The sequence below is a fragment of the Mchenga conophoros genome, linkage group LG14 (genome assembly GCF_057382185.1).
Source record: "Mchenga conophoros isolate Kocher_MC1m ecotype Shallow Benthic linkage group LG14, M_conophoros_male_GT1.1, whole genome shotgun sequence".
Lineage (NCBI taxonomy): Eukaryota > Metazoa > Chordata > Actinopteri > Cichliformes > Cichlidae > Mchenga > Mchenga conophoros.
Genome location: NC_140539.1, coordinates 16,962,767 through 16,988,055, shown reverse-complemented (window position 1 = coordinate 16,988,055; position 25,289 = coordinate 16,962,767). Strand labels below are relative to the sequence as shown.

Here is a 25,289-nt window from a genome sequence, read left to right as displayed (position 1 = left end):
CACCCTGGACTGGTTGCAGGGCTAACACAGAGACACACAACCGTTCACATCGCATTCACATCTATAGGCAATTTAGAAACACAATTTAGAAGCCAGAGTACTCGGAGGAGACCCGGTGGATATTAAAATGGTTTTTTGAACAGCAACAAAGTCAAGTACAAGATGTGGAATACTGTTACACATGAACCTTGCTTGCCCTGTATGAAAAAAATTCCCCTGTATTAAATATTTAACATGCATAACTAGGAGAACTTGTCAGTAAGCATGCAGTGCATTTGACTATTTTATGGTGCCTTGCATCATATCTCCTTGAATGAGTGACTATGAATCTAATTCCCCCTTAATAAAAACTGGATACTAATGAATCATACGGCTTTGGTGGTGAATGTTAATCTGGTCTTCATTCATTCACAGAGAAAAAGCTACAGATTCCAAAATCCACTTCTAAAGAATCCAAAAAAGGGATGTACAAAAGGACAAAGGTCTTAACGGGGAGGAGGGGCTGAAAGTGCAGTTTTTGTTTGTGAATGTCTGCATAATTTGTAGCTACAGAGGTCTCCTCCTATTCTCATTCTAATTGGAGCTGCACCCTCTCCCATGGCAGCTCTGGTTCCCAGAGTGAAGACCCAAGCCTCCCAGACTCTCACTCAGGCACACAGCCACCCAGACAGCCAGGCTGAGAGAGAGCGATGGAGGGAGGAGTCTAGTAGTGGAGCTCTATCCCCTGACAGGGTCTGCTGTGGTAAAGCAACAGAGAGAGAGCGAGAGAGAGAGAGAGAGAGAGAGAGCGGGCAAGTGAGGGCTGAAGGCACTCAGAATGGATGGGCAAAGAGAAACCGTGCGAGCGACAGAGGCAGAGTGAGCGAGTGTGTATTCTCAGAGTCAGCGGCGAAGACACAGAAAGTCTACAAGCTCACACCACAAAGAGAGCGCGCAAAGGCAGAGCTGACAACCGGCTACACTCAAGAGTGACACACAGAGGGAAAAGACACAGAGAGACAGGAGAGGGAGAGAGAAGAAGAAGGACCAGAAGAAGAGGAGGACAGAAGACAGACAACCAGCTTTCCTCTGGTAAAACAAGACTCCACTGAGGGACTGTAGCATCCCCCCCCCCACACACACACACCACCACCACCCCCCAGCAGCACAGAGGAGCACTGTCTCATCTCGTGCATGTGTTTCTGCCTGCCAACTTCAATTTCACACTCGCCTACTGTTTTTCGTAGGTTTTGCCCCTCTCCACTCCGCAGTCATGATCCTCTGGGTCCTTCTGCTGCTCCCGTGGATCTCCGGACATGGTAAGTTTTTTTTTCACGTTAAAGTTGCTAATTCATCACATCTCTCGTTCTCATGATTGCTGTGTGTGTGTCTGTGTGTGACTGGCTGGCTGAGAACTGTGTCTTTATACCCATGTCTTGCTGCTGCGACGTCTTTCTTGCGCTTGTTGCTGTGCCATCTGCGTGCTTTTCTTTCTTCCTTTTTAAAAAACAAAAAAACTGTTTCTGATATAGCGCTCCCGTGTGCGCTGTGATGTCTGATGCAGAATGAGAAAGGAGAGAATTAAGAGCGAGAGAGAGAAAAAAGAAGAAGGGGAAAAAAAACAAAGTCTGTATGACTGTAGTGGAGGTTAAATAGTGCAGTTTGCACTTTTCTCCGTCAGTTGCTCATAGCTGTTCAGGCAAGACAAGTTAAATACTTCCTATGTGGGCTTGTTATTCCTGTCACACACGCAGACACACACAAACAAAGCCCCCTAAACCCAGTCCAGTTCAGTCGAGCGTTCACTCCTGAGTCACATTGTTTTGAACTGACAGCCCTTTCCACATTGACTTCAGCTAAAGGGAGGAGGGGGTCTTGGTGAAAAGAATGTAGAGAGAGAGAGGAAAGTTAACGGTAAAGTGCTTCAGAAGGCAGACCCATGTGGATAGCTTGGCAACCCCAGCCCTTTGGACAGTATCTGCTGTTGTTATTTTTATTCCTAGACAGTCTGTTTGTGGACAGAATGAGGATGGATTAGTTGTTTCCCCTGCTTACCACCAGGTGGTTGTCTTTGGAAAACAATAGAAGTGAGTAAAGTAGTGCACAAGTCTGACTCTGTGTAACACCTCTGTGGCGCTGGGAGACGCAGAGACACACAGAGCTGAATCAGTCAGAGTTCCTGCTGGAAGGTTTGCAGCATCATGCCCCCCCCCCCGTTAATGAGTGTGCTGGTTTATACTACAGGGAGCAAGAGCCAATAACTCACCACCTCTTTACAGCGGTTTGACCCCCGTCACATTGGGCTGTATTCTAAAGAGGCAGTGGCTGAACAAATGCCTGTCTGTGTGCCTTTAGTTGTTTCCCACGGGGAGTTGTAATTGTGACCTTTTTATTTTATTTTCTGTTTTAAACCACAGCTCAGAAACTGCAAAAAACCCCAATACAAAAAAAAACAACAAAAAAAACCCTGAGATCTCAGTTTGTTGACACATTGTTCGGAAACCGACAGCTCAAAGTTGGTAACATGCTGATAAAACAGCAGCTGTAAATGAAACTTGGTAAACAACATCATTTTCTTCTGCACTGAATTCAGCTGTTTCACATTATGATTTATAGTCTATAGCATAGGGGGGCAAAAAAAATGCACTGCTCGTCAAACGCAGCAATTTGCTGTGATTATATTTCTTTTCAGCTGACTTATTTTTCATGTAGAGGCAAATAGAAAATAATGATATCATAACAGACCTATTTGAAACTGACTGATGGAGCAATTAAGCCCCCTCTCGGCTTCTCTCATGCTTTAACAGGGGGTAGAGCTTTTGCAGATGAAGCGTCTTTATGGTTTGTGCTCTTCACGACAGCATATGTCTCGGGATACGGTAGCGCTAGTTGTGTAAATTGAAACAACGGGCAGTTGGAGCAGTGGAAGCGCTCTCTCTCTCTGTCTTTCTCTCTCTTGGCTTTGGGAATGGAAAGTTGTGGTCCATCAAACACCGTAGACGATGCTATTCCTGATTGTGCTGCTTTGCTGTATTCTTTTCCCCTGATTCCATAAGTGTTTCTGTGCCATCTGTGCTTATTGTGATGCAGAAATACATGATCGTTCATTAGTATCTCCCACTTTGTTATGCATCTGCTAAGTATTTTATCTGCAGTTGACTTAAGCAGTATATTCTGACTGTACTTGATTTCCATGTCTGGTGTAGATAAAACTAAAGCTGTGGAAGACATTCAACACTGAACATTAGAAGATCTCATTTTGTTTTGTTCCTAAATCTCAACATTTTCATTCCCATCATCGCAGGTTTAGCCCCAGTTGTGGGGAACAACTAGCACCAAATCTCATATATACCAATTGGAATGAGACGATTGCTACAACTGGAATGAGATGGGATTGTGCATTTCAGCACAGTTGGTTATTACCATAATATAAAATACCACTTTCCCTGCCAGGTAAACGGGGGATAACAGCCTACCTTCTCTATTCATGCCTCTTGGGAGAAAAAAGTGCTTCCCTGAAGCTTACTGTTGTTGTACAAATTACGGCTCTGTTTATGTGTCGAGCCGGTGTCAGCAGAAAGCTGCGAAAAACAATCTTGTTTTTATGAACATGGGGGACAGTGGGGAGTTGTGGCCATTGCAGGCATACACTTCGACGCAGCTATCCTGTGAGACAGTGAGAAAGAGAGCAAGAGAGAGAGAGGAGTCAGTCCAAAACGAGTGGCGCTGAGCAGTTTTTCCTTTTCTCTCTCTCTCTCTCTCTGTCTCTGTCTCTCTCTCTCTCTCAACTTTGAGAAGTAAATGGTCCAAAGCGAACAAGACGGAGAGGGGGAGAATAAGGAGAGAGGGAAAGCTGTTGTGAGCTGCTCTCATTCCTGACTGCACTGTTATCGCATCTAGGGCACCTTTTCTTTCGCTATCACCTCTTCAGCCAGTGACAGATGACACAGCTCCAGTCAGAAATCTGGGAGACAGTCTCCAGGAACACATTCACCTCAGGCCAAACTCTTCCAGGCCCTAGTCCATCCCTTCATACCACCTCCCCGCTCCTCATTTCTCCTGCCGTCTAATCCACCGTATAGCAACTCTCATATTCTTCAGCCTGTTTGCGATTTCACTCCTCACCTTGCAGTGGCACATTTCCCTGTCATGTACTCACTGAGTGTCCTTCTTTGACTCTTTGTGTTTATTTGAATTTTTTCCCTCTTACTTTGGGTGATTGATTGTCTGTGTAGGGCAAAAGCTGAATATGTTGGAAAGGGGCAGTTCCTCCTATTGAATGTGCTAGACTCCGAAGAAAATGACCAAAAGAAAAACTAAACATTGCTAAGTGTACAGCCTTTTTTATATCCCTCTCATTGCCTGCATTTCCCTGCCCTTTTTCATGTAATTTCCTTTCTCTTCACAATGTGACATCAACATACAAAGTGTCTAATCTTTTGTCTTCTGTTAGGGTATATTTAATGTGGGTTTTAGCCACTAGGGGTGTTGCTGCTGCACAGGAATGAAAATCCCAATCTTAAAATCTCCTTAAATCTGCTGCCCACCCCCGTCACCTTCATTATCTCCCACCACTTAAATATATCTGGTGTCGGAACTCCTGATTTTGCCACCAAGCTAGACTAAGCTGTTTCTTAGTCCTGGAAAGCACGTCTTAGTACCCCCCCAACAGCCCCCTTTTTCATTTACTACTGTCTATTAACTGCTGTCTGACGACTCTAAATCCGCTTTTCATGGGCGGCAGGCTTTGATACATATTTCTCCACCAAAGTATAATTAAATGTCTTTTCTATGTCATGTTTGGATATGTGGATTTTTTATAGATGGGAAATCACTCTTGCTTCTTCAGAGAGGGGAGGGAAAGAGGGGAAGAAATACAGCTCATGACTCTGCACAACACTACTCAAACAGAAATACCAATTTTCAGCCTCATTATTATTTGTAAGCAACACACTCTGCTGTCTAATGCATGGATTATGACTATAATAACTCAGAGGTAATTAATTATTTTACCCCAGTTCTATTGGAATGCTAAAAACGGTGTAAATTTTCCAACATGCTGTTCTAGAAGTCATATGTTCAAGAGCCTCCTGTACTGGTCGTGAGCATTGTCTGTATTTTGAAACGGTACAGGATTACTAAAATGCATGGTACGAGTCGCAAGCACGTCCTTGCCTTGTCCAGGTCATATGACTTTTCCACTAACCGTGACAGTCATGTAGTGAGTGACGGATGATGTCACCAGTTCATGATGGAGCCCAGTGGCATGCAGTCTGTTGCCTTGTTTGTGTTGCATGTCCCATTAAGGCTAGCCAGCTTAAGTCACCTCATCCACTGTGACTCCTGCTCATTTCTATGCCACGATAGATTAAGCCCACTGTAATCCCTCTGAGCCGAATGCCCTGTTGGATATTTATGGTAATAAGTAAACATATGAATAAATAATCTAAGAGGCTGCTGCTGGACAGCTGGAACTTGTAATGCTTCAATGTTAGGAATTACTTTTGGCATTAAAGAGAGATGCTATTTCTAAGAAAGAAAGAAGGAAAAAAGATTAAAAACAGAGTTTTGTTGATTGTTGTTCGAATAGAGAAATGAAGAAAAATATATTAAGATAATATTATATTGACATACATGTTTACAAATATTAAAATGTGAAACCTAAGTGTCGTTTATCCAGTGACTATGGTCTGGATGAAAACCTCATTTCGAGTCTGCCAGGATTCAGGTCAGCCAGGGAAGGGAAAATGATTAGTTCAGAGCCTTCTTGGAAAACCAGGCAATGATCTGCTCCTCTCATGCCGTCAGTCAGTCTGTCAACAAAATCAAGCTGTTTACTGTTGGGCCTCATTATCTATCTAGACGCTCTTCCCAGTTTTCTTTAGTACCAACCAATCAAAACCCCAAGGCCCTCATCTCCTCTCTTTCCGAGTCTCCGCTGCTGGATCCCATTCCTCTGGGATGAATTTATCCAGATTGGAGCACTCAGCAAAAGGGCATTATCCCGGATTACATGTCTGTTGGGCGGCAGTGTTAAGTAATTCAACCAGATGCTGTTGTGATCGCTGGGTCACCTGTGAAGTCAGGGTTAGCAGCTGCACTTCTTCACTCTGCTCTTTCTTGTCATGTCTCCGTCCCTCTGAGAATTTATCCTCGGAGAACAGAGAAGTTTTTTAAATAGACCAGCGCAATAATACCACAATATCGATACTTCACTAATGCTGAAGAAGCATGTGGAAGCCCTCTCTAACCCCAGTCAGGATTTTATTTGGTGACAGATTATGGGTAGGATTACCGGCTTCTAAATTGCAGTTTAATGCACAGGAAACAACAGGCTATGCTTTTTTTTTTTTTTTTTTTTTAAGGCAGCTCTACAGGACTGTGTGTTCAGATGTGGGGGTGCTGTATATAGAGCACTGCTGGATCATACTGTGTTATCTTTCCTTGGAGAGGGTAAACATTGGCATAACTGGGCCTCAAGAAATATATTGATGGGTTTAACGTGACTGTATCCTTCCTCCTTTAATCCGGGTCTTTCCCAGCTGTGGTTTTGATATATTTTTAACTTGCTGCTAGGATCTGTAATTGCTTGCGGAACATAGCTGTTGATAGCTAGACGGGTTCAGACAATGTAGGGATTAGCAGTTTGTTCCTAACTTGTCAGCATACTGCTTTGCAGACCTGAGGCATGAATAAGTCTTTTGTTTAAAACATTCCCACAGAGCGACTGCCTGTGATTAGTGTTTATTTTGGCCTACATTTAACCTTAATATATAATTCACAGTCAATTATGTTTTCTTCCCATCATGGTTCTGCAGATTTACTCTACAAATTTCATTTGAGAAAAAAAATCGATCATCTCACTCATAATGTGAGCACAAAGAATATATATATGCATGGATTTTAAAATTCTCAACATTAGCATGCCTGGGATTAAACCACTGAGCATGACTTAATAGATAAGAAAAGACCACAAGGCTTTGAGATTATTGTTTAGTCATTTTCCAGATCATCCCTTTGTTCTCACAGACATTTGATCGAACAACACATTGAGTTAAACCTGCGTCCAGTACATTAGTAATAGGAAATTATTAGCTCAATCTTGTCATTTTGTTACTGGCAACTGAGCAGTTTAGTTAGTTCACAGTTAGTTTGCAACATCAACAAAGTGCATGCATGTTGTCTCTGTTGCAGTTTGAATCTGAAGAAAATGACAGATTGCTGCTTTGATATTATGATCAGGTGGGCACAGGATTGGATTTTGCTAAAAATCCAAGCATTCCTCATTTTGAGTGTTAGTCACACAAGATTATTTTTTATTTTTAAATAGTTGACTGTCTTTGCCTAACATTTCTGGCCCATTTTTCCTTAGGGTGGTGCTATCTCTGCAAATCTTCACCTCCAAGTTTAATTAAATTGCATGCAAGCATGATGCAGCACCGTACCTGTGTTGTTTTACTGCTCAGGGAATTTGTTAGCAAACCAGCCTAGCAATACATCGATTTTATGGTGAAAGGCTGTGCTTGGAAGGGGCCCCTAAGATGCATGTGACGCTTCAGCACAGCAGTCACTTGAGGAATTGGGTTGCTGATCCGATAACAACTTCCTAGTGTTTGGCTGGAAGTTTCTGGGACAGCCCAATATTACACTCTGGTGAACTCGCCCTCCTCCCCTCTCTCCCGTTTGTTCCCTATCTCTTTCTCCTTGTAGTCGTTCGGACATTCTCATGCCAAAGATTCATAACAATGGACGCAAGGAAAAGGTTTTCATACCGGACACTTCACATGCATTCTGTGTCCGCCTGTGTATACATGTGAGTACATCAGCGCACTTTTACTGTGCTCCTGCAATTACAGCTGCAAGCCCTGAATGGCAATATAAATGCAAATCAGCCTTTTAACGTGTACAGGCTCTATCTAAGGAAGAAAGAAGCTTCTCACCTGTGGGTGAATGTTGATGTTGATGTGTCTGCCTGGCATTACAACTGCTGCGCATGTTTTAAAAACTGGCAATGGATAGTAATGTATAGTACTTTAATTTGTAAGTAAACCTTGAGGCTGTTGTAGGTGTCTGGACCCCAATATAATAAAGAACACTCACGGGAACTGCTGTAAAGCATCATTGTGTGGGACAGCCTCCGTAGTGAGATGCCTCCTCTGCTTGTGTGCTTCCATTTTCGTAGATACATCTAAATTGTGCTTAACGTTGCTAAATGGATGAGCACAGTGGCTTCTATTTATTAAACGGGGTTGGAAAACAGTTCTCTCTGTGGTACCAGGCACCAGTGGTGAGAGGCATGGCTTTTTGAAAAGCTATTTGATCTGCCACTGATACCAAAAGATGTTTTATTCAGCAAAGCACATCTCACACAATAGCAGCACAAACTTGCTCTTGAGCCAAGCCAAACTTTTGAAATCTACTAGTGGGTGTTGGGGCCTAGGAGTGGGGTGGGGTGGGTGCATGTTTAATGCTGGCACCCACCCCAATACTTTCATACATGATGTAGATGAGCTTTTTTTCCCTTTTCTTTTCTTTTTTTTTTTTACCAGATGCCAAATGGGGCTTTGAGCCACCTGCCTGTCCCACTAAAACAATTAAGCAATTGGGAAGAAAGGACTGTTCGGTAGTGGGGATCTCAGTGTTAGCATACCCTCCCTTTTCCCAAACTCTTTTAGAACCCCTCAGTGTTGGCACTGTGCCATCTTCTTTCATTTCTATTTATCTTTTGGTTTCTGTGAAAGCAAGAGCAGTTGATGACAGCCTGTGTGTGTGTGAGAGAGTTTTTGAGATGGTAAAACACCATCCCTCTATTGGTCTGTTGGTCTCATGAGACACTTTTATGAAGTGCAACTTTTGTGATTGCGCATTTATAAAGCAAATATGTCAAATTTAAATATAGCCCCCATCCATTTGGGGGCTATATTTGACCCTGTGACCCTATGCAGCAATACGTTGCTTCAGGTTCTCCTCCCATGCTAATACATGGGAAAGGTTTGCGTGTAAAGGCACCGTGCAACGCTCTGTTACGGTGGTGACCCTTAAACTTGAATTTGTATTTGAGATCATGGGGTTCAGTGTAGTGCTACTCCTCTGTAATGAAAATCACAAATGTGCTGAAGTGGTCAAAAAAAATATGCAACATTATGTGGAATCCCAATGAGACCTTTTGATTGCACCTTAAACAGTGGTTTACACAGCAAAGCTTCATCTGTCATAATACTCATATGCAAACACACTAAAGCATATATTTCATTACCTCATTTGCATTATCTGGCTGGCTGAGCACAATAATAGTTAAGAAAACCTTGAGTGTTAAGGAATGACCAGTATTTGTAGATTTCATTACATGCTACTTTATAAATAAAGGTTTGTATTGATCCTTAAATATTAATATATCCTAATATAAAGAAAACGAGCAAAAAACGCCTCTATTGATTTTAGCCTGTGCTTTTGTTGTTTTCTTTTTACATGGCACTGCTAGGATTCACTCTGCCCACTTTAATACTAGTCCTATTTTTATACGCGGCAATAATTTGGTGTTACAGACAGGATCAGCTAAAGGCAATCCTTATATATTTTCCACTGCTGTGGGTCTCTGCGACCGCACACCTCTTAAGGCCGTTGCTCCTCTTTTGTCTTAAGTCCTTTCTCTTTCTGCTGGGTTCTTTGAGTGGATGACAGAAACCTGATAGAGTAAACAAAGTGAATTAAAGTATAATTAATTTTTAGTGGCCACTCCAATATTCACTTTGCTGATTTGGAGGTTGAAGAGCTCTTGTCGCACTCTCTGATTTTTATTTTATTTTATCAAGTGCAATTTAATATTGTGGAGGCTGGCCTGGGCAATGAAAAAAAAATGCTAATGCACATTGGGGAGTTTAAATGATTTGCTATCCTTTCAAATCTGTTGGCAGGGGTTTCAATCTGGCTGGCGTCCTGGGGGAATTCACAGTGGTCATTGCTCAATCCCTGGGGGACATTAGCGCAAATCACAAAGGAGCACAGAAGTCATTTCAGTTTTCCACTTTCCTTTGGCCAATGCCCAATGCTAAATGGCAGAGGACTGGCTCACAGTACTGGGAACGGCAAATGCTTTCCCTCTCTCTATATCTAACCTTTTAAACCTGATTTAATCAAATCAAAATACCACAGTGCAGATCCATTTAAGACAACCTGAAGACAAACAGTTGAAAAGGTACCATAAGGCCTTGGCGTGAACCAAGGGCAAGGCCATCCATTATTTCTTGTGCAACCAAGAGCACAGGGACACGGGAAATGCCTTGCGGTGCATGATGATGGACAGACTCCACATCATAGATTGGATTAGAGTGGCAAGAGAGAGAGCCCTAAAAGCTGTGGCAGTTTATTGAAGCCTTATCTAAAGCGATAATGTTACTACAGAAAGGCCCATGTAATGACGGATGAGTGGACAGCACCCTGTAAAGAACTGACATCAGGCAAGATAGTTATGGCGAATAGGCAAGTCCACTATGGTCAACTCATCTTCCTTTAAGAGCAGGAAATAGGACTAGCGGATAGTCACTATAAAATGGACTGTCAGTTGCTGGCACCCTGGTTACCCTACAGTGTCATCATCACAGGTGTATCCAGTTTAGAGAGGTACAGTGCTCAGTGCAATTTAGATCCCATTACATCACTGATAACCACGAGGCATCTGGGGGGAAAAGTGTTATTGCAGAGATTTGTAGAATCCCTGAAGGCAGTGTTTGGTTTCATGATATATGAAATCTACATTTCAAAATTCCTTGTCTTTACCCGTAACAGTACTTTTCGAACATGCTGTGGAGTGTTGGTGAAGTGGTAAAGTTGTACTTAGGTGAAATTCCTGTTCTTCTTCGTAGCAGTATTGTTCTGGGATGACTAGAGGACATTCTCTCTGCTTTAAGGCAACATTATCCATCTAATAGCAGCCAGATGATAGTAATGACAACACAATGCCTTCCAAGGTAAACAGAGATATCTAGTTCTTAGGAAAGGAAACGAGAGGAGACGACAGAACAACAAAGCCATAAAAAATGGAAATAAATCCATCTCTAAAGGAATGGCCTTCTTGTCAGAAATTAAAACATATCTGTGTCTTGCAGCCCTAATCCCTAATGCCAGCGCATTTGTTGTCTAAGTAGAGTATTTGTGCATATGTGCGAACAAGCACAAATGTGATTATTTTTCACTTTGGCTGTATGCTAATTCTATTACTTTGCATTGTTTGCCTATCTTAGTCTCAACAGCTTTGGTTCAGACTACTTCCAAATGTTTGTTTTCAAAGGATACCGTACTGTTTGCGTTGTGCAAAGTAGCACAGTCATTTAAGTGATTATTCTTTTTCTGAATACCCTTATGTGACTTTTTAGCTCATGTCCCACTATGATCTGGTTGAGAGGAGTCATTGCCCCTGTCCCAAGCCTGTGTGACAGTGGCACAGCAGGACATTAAAAATGCAGCAGGGCAACTAAGGATGATCGTGGCAGCACACAGTTGGATGTTCAGAGTTCTCAACCAAACCCCCCTCCCCATCACCTCCAGTGCGTGGCCCTAAAACTTTCCCCAGGTTACTAGTATGCATTATTAATGCAGCTTTCATTTAAAAAGATGCAATTTGCTCAGACCAGCTGCACAACTGCAACACAGCCTCATTTGAAACATGGAGAAGCCTTCTCATAAATATATGTTGGATCTCCTGCAGCCCAAAGACTCTCTTCCAGATGGGTGTGCTCCACACTGAGGGAAGAGTTAATGGTTTGGATTTGCTGTCAGTCTTCATGAGCAGACTCCTAATGATTTTACATTCCTCCACTAAATGAGATGAGATGTTTAGTATCGGTGCGGCAGGCTGCTTAATAAACGCATTTATTTATTTCAAAACAATCAGTTCCTCTCACTCTTGTTCCTTATTAAATCTTTTTTTTTCCCATAACAGGTTTCTTTCAAATACAGAAATAGTAATACTTGTGTCTGGCATTAGCTAAAGGACAGTACTTAAACCAGAGCCCCATGTGGGTCTGGGGATTGATATGGCTGTTGTTTACTCCAAAGCAGACATCTTTTAGCTTCTCCCTCAGCTCAGATCCTTTTGATCATCACCTCCATATTGGATATAAAATGGAGAATGAACAGCGCTGCTGCACAAGTGACTTTTAGAGTTCTGTGACTCTTTGAAGACTGCCAAACAGTCTTTCATCTCAAAAAACAGCAGCTGCCTCGTACAAAAGAAGTACAGGACGAAATAAGAGAGAAAGGCAGTATCCCGGGCTTGAAAATGAAACAGTAAAGATTGTGGGGTCTCGTTGTGATCGCATTTCCTCTAAGGCCTCCTGTGAGGAAAATGACATGTACTTCACGCAGCATTGATAGCCGGGCATCTGTCAAACAACCGGGGCTTAAGGAAGTGTGTGTGTGGGTATATGTGTGTATGGGGTGGTGGTAGGGGTGGTTGTAAATAAATAAATAAATGAAACAATCTTGACTCAATTTAAAAGGCACAGCAAATGACTGCTTTTGTGAAAGGATCATTTCTTTCGGCTTAAACTGGGCTCAATAGGTAATGCAGAATTTTCAGGCCAAGAGGTCCTGAAGTTTTCCTTCGCGAGAATTTGCAAGTGACTTTCAGTATTATGTTATCGAGCCGATTTGAAGAATGCCAGCAACATAAAAAGAAAAGAAAACAGAGACTACAACTTAAATGAGTTATTCTTGAATTAATGAAGGAACAGGATCTGTAGAGTTTCCCCACTGAGACATGAACCAGATTTCAACCCAGAGCTCCCTCGAGGTGACGGCCAGCATTTCTCTGACAGGACATCTGGTCCCAGAGCATGGTCACCAGTGGGTCGATGTCACCATCTTAATTGTAATGTTTCTCTCTTCCTCTATGAAAGAAAAAAAAAAACAAGGAAAAAAGGGGAAAAACTAGGGCGGCTTTCCATAAAAGGAGAAAAGGAAAGGGGGAGCCACTATTTGCTGGGCCGTGTCGGCATGCCACATCATTTAAGCTGACAGCTCTAATAAATTACAGCAACAGATCGCTGTGAACAAACAAAGCTTAATGGAAATAAAGTGAGAATTATCAGCCAAGAAATAAAAGGAAAAAAGAATGAAATTAGTGCAAAGAGAGAGGATTAAGGGATGTCAGGCCTACATAGCACAGGCATTAAATGGGCAAATTGCCACTTTGAAAGATAGGAAATGTTTTGTTCTCATTATTGCTTCCTTTCAAAATGGAGAATAATGAGAGAATCCTGAGCAGACCTAAAATGTCCCTTATCAGACTCCTCAAAATCTGCCTCTCTGCATTGCATTTCTCGTCCCTTTTGTCTTGTTTTGCTGCTGATTATTCTGCTCTGTAGGACCCTTGCTCCACCAATTCAGCCAAGCCGGAGAAAGCCTGGAAGCCTTTGTCATTAAAAAGCTTAGGCATGTGGAAGAGAACGACAAGAGATGGGAGGTATGTCAGGGGAAACGTTTGTCAGGTACCATCAGTATGAAAGCTGTTGCACATAGAGACCTTTGAAAGAAAGGCAGGTCAGAGAGGGTCCACTTTCAAGACCACTCCATTCTGTCTGAAAAAAATAAATAAAGAGGCAAATTGCACAAATAAGTAAAATGAACCAAACTAAAAATTGCTAAAGGGCTCCAAAATTTTCAGTAACCCCATGAGGATATGATCTGTCAGGTGCACAATTAGTGTTATTACACTTATTTTGACAGGATGAAAGCTTCTGCTTTGGCAAGATGGAGATGTTAACTGGAACAAAGGACAGGAATTAGAGTCAGATAAGCTTGATAGAATAAAGGTAATTGAAGCAGACCTTAATAATTTGCCCCATGAAGAGTTTAGGTCAATCACACAGGTTTGACTCAAGCCTTTGCAAATACCTGTTTTGTTCTTTCATTGTAATTGAGTGGTTTATATTCCCCTGCAGCACTAGATTAAATCCTCTTAAAGACACCCTTTATTTTTTGTATTATTTTCATTTGCTATGACAAAGGTGTGTATAGGGATGGGTATCGTTTAGGTTTTATCCGATACTGGTGCCAAATCGGTACTTTTGAAACGGTGCCGGTGCTCAAACGGTGCTCAAACCGGTGCTTAAAGAATGGAGAACACAACATTGGTCCAAAAACCTCTCATGTTCAGCTGGTTTTTTGTAAAAAGATAACAATGTTAGCCTTTTCTGCAGCTATGGGGCATATATGGTATCACTCTTGGCTGGAAGCAGTGCTTAAACAATGGAAAAAACACAAGCTTTGTCCAAAAACCTCTCATGTTTAGCTGTTTCCCTCTTTTTCTTTGGTCATTTTAGCCTTTTTGGCCAGGGTGAAGGGAGTGTCTGCCATCAAACAAGAAGACAGCCGCATGTAGCTATGATGATGTTTGCTAGTTTACCTTACATGCATTAATGTAATAACGTGGTTAGCCTACTCAACGTAAATTACACTCGAACAACATTAAGCTACTCACGCAGAGAAGAACGGCTGCTGCTGCCATCATCATCATCCGTCATCATTTCTGCTACACTGGCAGGGCTAGGGGCCAGGACTCTACTCTTCGGGTTTTTGGGGGATGTTGCTAAATCCGGGTCCAATAACAGGCACCACACCCGCAGTAGATGTGTGAGGTCTTGCAGCAAGCTATCAAATACGGCGCATTTCTCGGCTTTTAAAAAAAAAAAGCTATGCATCGCCTGGTGTTTCATCGGATTCGAGGTGTTACCTCCTTTGACAGTATCACAGTATCAGCTTAAAGCACTTGTTGCAGGCTGCTGAGTTTGCATATTTTGCTGTGAAGTACAGCCAGACTTTTGACCGCTTCGCCTTGGGCATTTTTGATCTGTAGCTCTGCTCTAAAAGAACGTACATACCTGGCCCCGCCTACTATCCTCGGAAACGTAAAATGATTGGCTAGAAGTGTATCACAGCTCAGGAAAAAAAAGCACCGAAATGTGCGCTGCTTTTCGGTCTGGTTACTACCGTTTATGTGCACCGGACACCGGTACCCATCCCTAGGTGTGTATACATTTTTCTTTCTTTCAGGTGCTCACCTTCAGCAGTCACCTGCCACCATCTCATCCTATCCCTAATATCCTGTTCTGTCACTCCGACAGAATGCACGTCCTCCTTCGTTACATCCATGTATCTTCTCTGTCATCTTCCTCTTTTCCTCCTGCCTGGAAACTCCATCTTTAACATCTTATGTCCTATATCCACTATCCCTCTTCTGCCCATGTCCATACCATCTCAACCTTGCCTCCCTAACTTAATCTCCAAACAGCACAGCCTGAGCTGTCCATCTGATACACTTGTTTCAAATCCTGTCCATCCTGGTCGCTCCCAAAGAAAATCCTAGCATGTTCAGCTCTGGCACCACCAGCTCGGGCTCCTGTCTCTTTGTCAGCACCACTGTCTCCAAACCATATATCATAGCAGGTCTCACTATCATCATGTAAATCTTCCCTTTCACTCTTGCTACTATCGTTCTGTCACAAATCCCCCCTGACACTTGTCTCCAGCCGCTCCACCCTGCCTGCACCCTCTTCTTTACTTTCATAGCTTAGGTTATGATTTTTGAAAAGCCATCGCAAGCTTTGTCAACAGTGGTTTTTGTAGAAGTAGAGAAAATACGTGCTGTCAAAGTTTAAAGAGGTCCCAAAAGATAAGAGGTGGAGGAAGATCATTTAGCTTTTCCCGAAAATAATAATTTTTTTTCTTCTTTTCTCTTTTCTTCTTCTTCTTCGAGTAGAGCGTTGATGCTATGGGGTGTTGTTATGATGCTGAATTAAACAGTAAAGCATTCGAGCCCTGCAGGGACATCCTTAACCACGAGCTAAGGTTTTTGTATTTTGTTTTTTTTCCCCTACTCCACTTTGTTAGCCAGCCAGGCTGGACTTCAGCCAAGGTTTGCCTACATGGTGGACATAGAATCCCATTGCTTTTAAAAAAATACATGAGAGGTCAAACACCACGAGACTCTCATTAAAACTAATTAAGAATGTCATTCAATAACAGTAAAACAGTAATAGGAACTGCTACCTCTCTATGCAAGCTAGCGGCTTTCAGAAGCACTTACGTAGGAATGAGGAGGGCTTTTATGGGAGAGGGGTGTGAGACGTAATATGAGTGCCTTGGGAATAATGTACGTCCCACTTCTTAGCTACATTCTTTGTGTATTTATGTGTTTGTACGGCCTTGTGTTTGTGTGTTCCCCCTTGTACCTGTGTGCATCTACGAATGCTTTGTGTATGGCGTGTACTCTAGAGAGGTTTTGCACTTAGGCTTAGTGTGTGTGTGTGTGTGTGTGTGTGTGTGTGTGTGTGTGTGTGTGTGTGTGTGTGAAGAGACCATGGAGGGCCGTCCAACAGAGAGCACTGCATTTCGAAAGGTGCCAGAATGAGTTTGTCACAGAGCGCGTAAACTTGAGGAGAAAGGGGACTGCAGAGAGAGAGAGACTTTCCCCAGGCACCCAGAGTCTGTCAGACTGATTAAGTCACACGGTTGGAGTGAGAGTTGGGAAACTGAACCAGAGCATGCTAGGGAAGCACAGGATGACAACAGAGAAATAAAGAAATAAATAGAAACATGCAAGTATTAACATGACTGCATATCACGTGTGCACTTACTTATACCTGGCCCCAGAGACTCATGCTGGGACACTGCACACCAGCCCACATCCCATCATGCCATCCTGCAGCTTCCTCACCCCGCGGCGACATAAAGCAGGTCAGGTCCATCTTAAAGTTCACAAAATGCAACATGACAGGACAACTCTAACATATGCCTGTGTGACAGTGAAGCAAATAGATGACTGATGGCAGAGTACTATGTCTTAAGGGGGACGTGAGAACAGTATAAGGAAAACTGACTTTACATTTGTCTCCCTCTCTGCATTCGGTTTGCTTTCAGACAAGCAGTAGAAAACTGGGGCATGAGCTGCAAGTTTCAGCTTCGAATGCATGGATCTATGGGAACTTTTTGTAACATGAACATAACATACATCAGCCCACGTGCAGGCTCGGCTTGTTTGTTACTGCTGCAGAAATGCCAAGGACTTTTGAACCATCTAAAAGAACGGGCAGAGTACCATACCACATCACCCTGTCATCCACCAGACTAAAAGATGAACTTGTTTTTTTGTTCAGAGGACCCTGGCTGCTCTGAGGTGGCCTATATTTTCTTTCTATCTCATTCAATCAGTCTCTTTCTCCCACACTAACCACAGACCTGTCGGTATTTCGCAGAAGGGCAGCATCCGCAACAATACCAAAGGCTTAAAGTGAAATATTTTCTATTGGACTTTTATTTCTATAAGGTGAAAATGAGTTATGGCATAGAGTATTCTTCTACTATAACTAGATATGTGATAGACACCTAGCTATAGAGGTATCCTACCTCTATAACTAGTTATGTGGTAGGTACTTCTCACTAAATGCTATGCATCTCAACTTCATCCTCCCACGATTCGCCACCCCTGTACTGAAATTAACATTAATCGTCCTTTCTTCCAGAAGCTCTACAGTCTACAGTGCTATACCAAAGCACAATCTATGGCACCTCTAGCATTTAATGCTAATTGCTCGGTATTCAAAGCGAGAAAAAGGCCTCTCTGAATTAAGAGTCATTTAGTGAGAAACTGAGTTCAGCCTAGCACTGCGATGCCTACAAGCTAATTTCTCTGCTATTTTGCATAGAACTCTGGAAGTGTAGTTCTGAGTGCGCTTTTGCTACATTGTAATGCAAATTTAAACCCGGGCTTAGCTTTGCGAGTAATTACAAAGGTAGAGCAAAACAATACAGTTAATAGGTTCAAAGTATTCCATCAAACAAGAAACAAGAAAACTACCTTTGTGAGAAAATATGGCTTTTGACTGTGGACCCCATAATCAATGAGCACAAAGCAACACTTTGGTCTGTGCACAGATTTTAATTTGTCAGACAAGAACTTGATTCAGCTGTGTTTCTTTCAAAGGGAATTGAAACAAATAGATTTCTCTGTATTCAGGAGCACTGCAGGAAGTATTTTTCTTCCTCCTGCATCTGCGGTTCAAACAATGGGGGCAGTGTGTGCCTTTGATCAAGGGGCATGTCGATGTTTATGACAATAAGAAATCTGCAGTCTGTCCCAAAAGTGTTGTAACCCTACCTTCAAAGTGCACTTGCTTTTTTTTCCCTTTTCTTTTTTTTTTTACAGCATCTTCTTCTCTGCAACTTTCTTTACTGTCTTGACATTTTTTAAAGGTTATCAACAACACATCGCTGTGGAATCGAAACTCTGGCATAAAAATAGAAGAAATATACACGTCTTTCATTCATTCATTTTCATCTTTATTTCTATCTATGGATATTTGACTTATTAATTAAGTATGGCTTCATTTGTAAAATGTAGCAACCTGATGAAAACGGTGTCACAGTGAATGTGTGGGTGTGTTTCTGATGGCTGTGTGAGAGGCCAGTTCATCTCTGTTGATTTGTCCCCAGTTTTCTTGGGGCCATGCACTGACACTTCATTGTACCGTCTGTCTGTGCGCTGTATCAGCAAGACAGGCATAAAGAGCAATCCTCTATGACTGGAGCTGACCCCAGTGCTGTGGCCGGGTCAAGGTCTGAGCTAGTAGTAGTAGTACCAGCTGAGGTCCTCTGCCACTTGCAATACATATTTGGATAGGATCATACAAGTGCAGACAGGATTTCAGGGTCACTGTGACAAAAACTTGAACTTCGTTTCTAAGATGAGGATTATGCCTAATCTTGGATCAAAAACTTTTTTTCTGGTGGAGATATTTTAACTCTTCTTCCATTCAAAGACTAAGGGAGGGTTGCCAAACGCAAGGCCTGGGAGCCAGAATCAGCCTAGCAAAGACTTCAATCCGGCCCTATGAAGGAGGGCATACGTTTTTGGATTAACTGCATTTTTTATAAGTTTTACAGCTTTTCCTGCTAATAATGGCCTCCTCCATAGCCGTGCTTCTTTAATTTATGCTGTTAAACGTCTTTACACTGACAGAAAGCGAGTTTCACTTGTCCAGCACGCTTAAGATCAAAGTGGATATTTTGAGTGGGTTTGACATCCCTGGACAAGGGTTTAATTTAAGTCCAGGAAGCTGGATGGTAAGGACCCCTGTTTATTTGTTTTTGACTTTGTGTTTATCGTGACGTAACCTCGATCTAATCGACAAAGGTTGATTACTTCAGTCAAGCAGATAATGTGTATGTGTATTTGCCCATATGGAAAAGATATATATAAATCTTATAAAGTTTGTATCTGTCTTGTGTGAAACTTGTATGAAAAGCATATAAGAGTGAAAACGGATACAAGATCCCTTGAAAAATTATATAATGAAACATGTATGTTTTTGGATACTTACTAAAACAATGTATGAAAGTAATGAGAAAATGGCCACTTTCATGAGTAATCACATATAAGTTTTTACTATTTCTTTTCCATATGGGTGTCTCACAACTGTGACTTGTTTTATACAAGCTTAATTAGGAGCCTTTCAATGTGCTGGCCTTAAAAAGGCTTTAATTAAGACTTCCATTACACTTCAAGAGCGTTCAAATTAGTAGCTCTTTAAATAGGTTTTTGTTTGTTTGTTTGTTTGCTTGTTTGTATTTTTCTTGATTTTTGCAGGCTTCACTTATTTGTTAGTTAGTCATTGTGTTAAATGTATATATAATGTGTATGGTTGCCTTATAAAGAAACTAATAAAATAAAATAAAAATGTAGTAATAAAACATATTTAACGGTATCTGCAGAAATGAAAAGAAGTGACCATTTAAACAGTGTGTTTTGCTTTTTAGAAATTGTAATTTTGGCCTGTAGAGACTTTAATATCTAGAGGTGGGAAGTTTGTTACTGTACTTAAGTGCCATTTTCAGGAATCTTTACCTTCCTTTTTTCGTGAATACTGAATACTTTTACCCCCTACATTTAAACAAATATCCTTACTTTGTACTTCTTAATTTTCAAAACAGGCTCGTTACTTTAGCTTTAAAGTACGATCACTGCGAGCCTCCAAACACCAAACATCAAAATTTGAGCCTAAACCGAAACACATGAAAGGCGGTGGTGTTCCGTTTAATATTCACCGGGGGATGTCGCATAAAAAGAAATGATGTGTGCAAAAGCCAGGGGTTAAAAGTGGAAACTGCGTTTGTTTGTTTTTGCCTTTTTGACACAACGACGGAACAACTGCAGGTGTCTAAAAGTATTTCAGCATCTAGCCATCTAGCTAGCCCTACTGGAGAGGAGCTAGCATAGATGGATTAACATTTTTTTAAGTGTCTCACAGCATGTTGCTAGCTAAAAGTCCAGCTGCTGTACTTCACAGGGAGAAAAAAAAAGAGCTAACTTCACTCACAGATGGAGAAAGATAAGAAAGGGGTCAGGAGAGGAATATGAGAGGTTGTATTTAAAGGTAATGACTGCTCATTTAAAACTTACATGTAAGCCGTCATGTTTGGAAGTTAGATCATGGGTCTGTACATGTGACATTATGTTTTTTCATATTTTGAAACATGCAAGTCAAACTGAGGTAGACTAATTGTGTTATTTAAAGGCTGCAGGAAAATGGTCTGCAGGTTAGTGCAGGATAAACGGGTTAGCTGGTGTGATGGATTTACAGTAAAGAACAGTGTGTGACTGGTGCACAGTGGCTGTGGTTTCATGGTCAGACTAAGGATACAAAAAGGGTTGCAGAGATTCACATGACTTTTAGTTGATGATTCTGAGATCCATCGACTGTCAGTGCAGAGGATGGAAATCAGCCAGGACGACTAATGAAACATCTGCTGACATCATGTTGAGTTCAGTTGTGTCCATCCCAAAGAGCAGCAGGTCAGCTGATCACAGCCTGTACACTAAGAAAATCTACTGGAGCTCTCACTATAAATTATTGTGAGTTGTGTTTCCCCACACTGAGCTATTACAACCAGTTTTAGGGCTCCTCCACCTCCAATGCAACTTTAACCCCTGACTGTACTGATTTTCCTGTTTAGATGTAAAGTTGTCCTCAACAATGGCAACACAAAATTTTTATTTTCTTTTTCTTCAGATTCAAGCTGAGTAGAATTATAATAAAACAGTAGAGTTAAAGTTTATATTCCAATCTACTGATATTATTTTGTCATTATTTTAATAAAACACAAGGTTCAGTTAGCTTTGCACAAAAACAGAAACATCCTCCAAAGAGCTGCGTTCTTACTTTGAGTACATTTCAGAACCTGCACTTTTTTACTTATTTGAGTAATGAAGTTGAATCAACTTTTCAACTTTTATTTTGTAATGGTAGTATTTGTACAGAATGTCTGTACTTTTGCCAACTCTGGTAATATCACACAGTATAGTATGGACCACAGAGTATGTAGACCCCCATATCAATGTTCTGATCATATCTGATTCTTTTTCACTGTTGGATTATGCCGTCTGTTGTCTTTCTGTGTTACACTTTTGGCCTGAGGTTGAAAAAGTATCCAGGGGACACCAAAAACACAAGTTTTGCCAGTGGCTGTTGATCTTCACAGTGTTCTTTCGATTGAAGACACAGGACTCTGCAGAAAAATCACACTGTTGTTTCATCTGAGGCAAAAAGGTGTTAATATCCATCTGTATAGCAGGGCTGCGGCATATCATATTGTCCGTGATAATACCGGTATCATTTTTTATGTGATATAAAAATTTCACCGCAGGATGATATTGCTATTTATTTTCTCTAGTACATGGAACAATAAGGCTACGATGAAGGAGATGCTAGCAGCTGGTGATGTGCAAACTAAACCAGTGGAGCACTTGCTAGCTGCACTCCAATTAATTGGAAATGACTAAAATGAAATAGTGGGGAAACAAGAGTTTTAAGCAGTAAGCTCCACCCAAGATAAAGCGTCCCAGGTATCAAATATTTTTTTTAAATTTTTGTTAGTTGACAGTATTATGCAGGCTGCTGAAGAGCCAGTTTGTTTTTTGTTGAGCTACAGTGTTAAGCTGTGATTTTGTGCTCGTACATTTCCAAGGAGAACACTACCTTTGCTACTTTTGTGCTTACATTTAAATTACACTGTGTTACTGGATATACTGCCATGTCACTACTATTGCACTATAATACTGGCACTGCTGCTGGCAGCTTTTGAGTCCCTGTTCAAATTAGGCAGTCTGTCATTAATGACAGCCTGCAAGCTGCAAGCATCAATAAAATGTTCAATATTTTTTATTCTGTATAGCCAGAAATATCATTATTGCAAATTTTCTTAAAATGCTGTGATAGAATTCAAACTGTTCACTATATAGACAGTAGAACATTTTTGCTGGTCCATTTACCACATTAGACTGATCGCTGCCTGCGTCCTCCATAATAACAAAAGAGGTCAAAACTAACTTACTTACTTACATTTTTGCATATTTATAATAAATTCACAGTTATGCTAATGTGACAAGCCAAAATGCGTTTTTTAAAAGACCTTTGCCAAGCACTTTAATGTATATTCACATGTTCAGTCTCACTGTCAGCCGGTCAATAAAACAATAAAACATAACGGTGCAATGAAAAGAGTATACCCACTGAGCCAGACACAGAGCCACGGAGCCAGCTCAGACTCTTTAATCCAGGCACCACTTTTTCTTTTGCTTCTTCTTGCAGAGTGCTCTGAACCTGCTGCGAAATTGAATTTTCCACCCCTGTGTGTACATGAACCAGCCAAGCACTGCATTGTCAGAGTACTCAATTAGCTCCCAAGGCGGAAGCCAAAATGTTTTCCAACAGCAAATGTATTCTTCACAGGGCAAGCTCTCATTAGCATAATGCTTCTATTCCTATAGCACGGAGTTAGAAACCTTCCCAAGGTTGAAAACAAAAACAGTCTAAAGCTTTAATATCAGTGTCCCTCCATGCCATTCCCCATCATACTTAGGAGTAGAGTAGCCTTCAGTGAAAAGGAATGTTAACCTCTGCTTAAAATGTCTCATTAGCATTAGTAAACACTCTTCTAGTGTGTGGCGCACATAGCAAAGGCAGTCTGTTCTTCTTTCCTTTTTTTTCTTCTTATGCCCAGGTTTTTAAAAAAATCTGAATTTCAATAATACAAGAGAAGTCTCTGACTTTCTTATAACTCATTAAAACAGATGCTTCAGTACTCTTGTTCTATTTTCTCACCAGAAAATCTAAACACTATGTGGGTCCACTTAATCTAAAGAACAAAAAAGATTTGAGATTTAAGACCTTATAATGCTTTCTGAAAATTGTATATTTGCAGAAAATGATTCATGTTGTTTACTGAATGTGCTGACATTGAAACAGTTGGCTGAAGCATTAGAGATAATCTGCGGCGACAAGTAGCTAAACAGTTCTCTGACAAAGTGACATTGAAGTCAACACAACTATACAAACTTTTTTCTTTTTTTCCCCCAGCTGAATGGCTGAAAGGAGGCAATAGAAAAGAGAAAAAAAAAAACACGAAGACAAAAGCAAGCTTCAACAACTGGAGACAGTTGGTAGCAATGGCACAACTCTTACTCTGAACCCACGCACTCAATTTTTGTGTGACTGAAGTGACAAAGTGGCAGTAATGCACTGAATGGAGAGAAGAAGAAGAGGTCAGGGGGTTGTTGTCTTGCCCCATAGTGTCTCCTCACTCTCCTTACTGATGGTGCCGCAGACTCCAGATTTAGTGCTCCTATGTTTGTTATACGCCCTGGGTCTTGTATGTCGGCCCCAACACCCACACATACACATATACACATACATGACAGCTTCCATCACACAGGAAAAGCACGGATATCAACGTGAGGATTCGTTAATAGGTTGTTGTAGTGGGATTCACACTCACACCCTGTTCTGGTGTAAATTATGCCACCAGTCTTATTCGCAGAGCGCCCTACCACAAAAAATTGGGAAAGAATCAAAAGTCAGATGAGGTGTCACAAACAAAGGTGGCATGGTTTATTATTGTGTCTGTATTTTATTTTGATATATATTTGTTGGTTGACAAAGTTACCTTTGATCCCTACCATTACAAAAACAAAAAAGATTAGCATGAATGGAAGCGGCTGTTTTCTTTTTGCCCTGTGGAAGTTTGACTTGCAATAACACTCAATGCCTTTGAGATGTTGACCGTAAAGAATGAAAGTCAAAAGTCAACAATGTTTGTTTCCCGGAAGGCTGAAACATTGACAGGTTATAAGCACAGGTGTAAGCGGGAGGGGCTTGAGTGTATGCTTGAGCGCATGTTTAGAAAAAAGCGTTATTCTCAATCATCGGGCTTCAAAGCCAACGTTCCTGGGGCTTTTTAATGGAGCCCACAGATTAGTGCACCCTCAATAAGGCAGAGACAGCACCAGGATTAACCTTGTTTTAAATATGCCATGTGAGAAAGATTGGTTGACCTTAGTGCGGCCTATGCTTTGGACATACCATCACACTTGATAGAAACTGGCTGTTAATGGACTTCGCAGTGCCAAGAAACACCCTGATGACATATGCTCATGTTTGAGATTAATATTGTTTGCCTTCCAGCACTCACTACTTGCTATAGCTTCAAATTAATTTCCTTCTTTGGCAAGCCGCTTTGGCCTCTGTTCCATTCTCTGAAGCAGAATGCCTTTTTCTCTGAATGCCTATGATCTAATTCTGTGATCTGCTCTGGTTTCACCTACCTCAGTGAGTCAAAATCTTTACAGCTTCAGCAGTTTCACTGCAACACATGTGTCAATGCCTCTATTTTGAAGGAGGTATTAAAAAATATATATCTTACTTTAATCCAATTCAGAAACTTGCAGATCAGATGTTACATAATGTTTGTACAAGCGGTGATCGTGAGCCAAGGTTAGACTTCATCAGGTCGGGAGAGGAAACAGAGGCATTGCAAATAGCGAGGTACCTTTAATCCTCCCCATTAACAGAGTCCATTGACTGGGATTGGGGCAGTTGGAATCTCTGTTTGAGATGAGCTGTATTTCACGAGAAAATGAAACGGGATGATGGAGATCAGTGACAATATCGGTTGGATAATCATGCCCAAATCACAGCCATCTGCTCTCAATCTCCATCCCGATCTACATGCACTACCATCAATCCCTCCCCAGCAAATCCCTAAATCCTGACAATCTGTAGCACTCAGCTTAGGACCTATTTTAATCCACCTAGCAAGCCCACATTACTGGACAGGAAAGTACAACATCTCTTGGACCCTGTGTCCATCTAGAAACCAAATTTCTTCCTTCATATCCTAATATGTACTCTTTTTTTAATATATTCACGTCACTGTTTTCTTGTAAGCTTTTGTCTCTTAGATGAAAGAGGTGTAAACTC

At 41.4% G+C, this 25,289-nt stretch overlaps 1 protein-coding gene across 1 annotated transcript in view; it reads left to right on the top strand.

Annotated features, from left to right (window-relative positions):
• The first annotated feature begins 747 nt into the window (after positions 1–747).
• The window catches only part of kirrel3b (kirre like nephrin family adhesion molecule 3b), a 174,717-nt gene continuing 150,175 nt past the window's right edge, over positions 748–25,289 (top strand). Inside the window, exons 1-2 of the mRNA XM_085245571.1 lie at positions 748–1,071; positions 1,227–1,298. Of these exons, the coding sequence (XP_085101697.1) occupies positions 822–1,071; positions 1,227–1,298 (322 nt within the window). The 5' untranslated portion in view covers positions 748–821. The remainder of the gene's footprint in view (positions 1,072–1,226; positions 1,299–25,289) is intronic.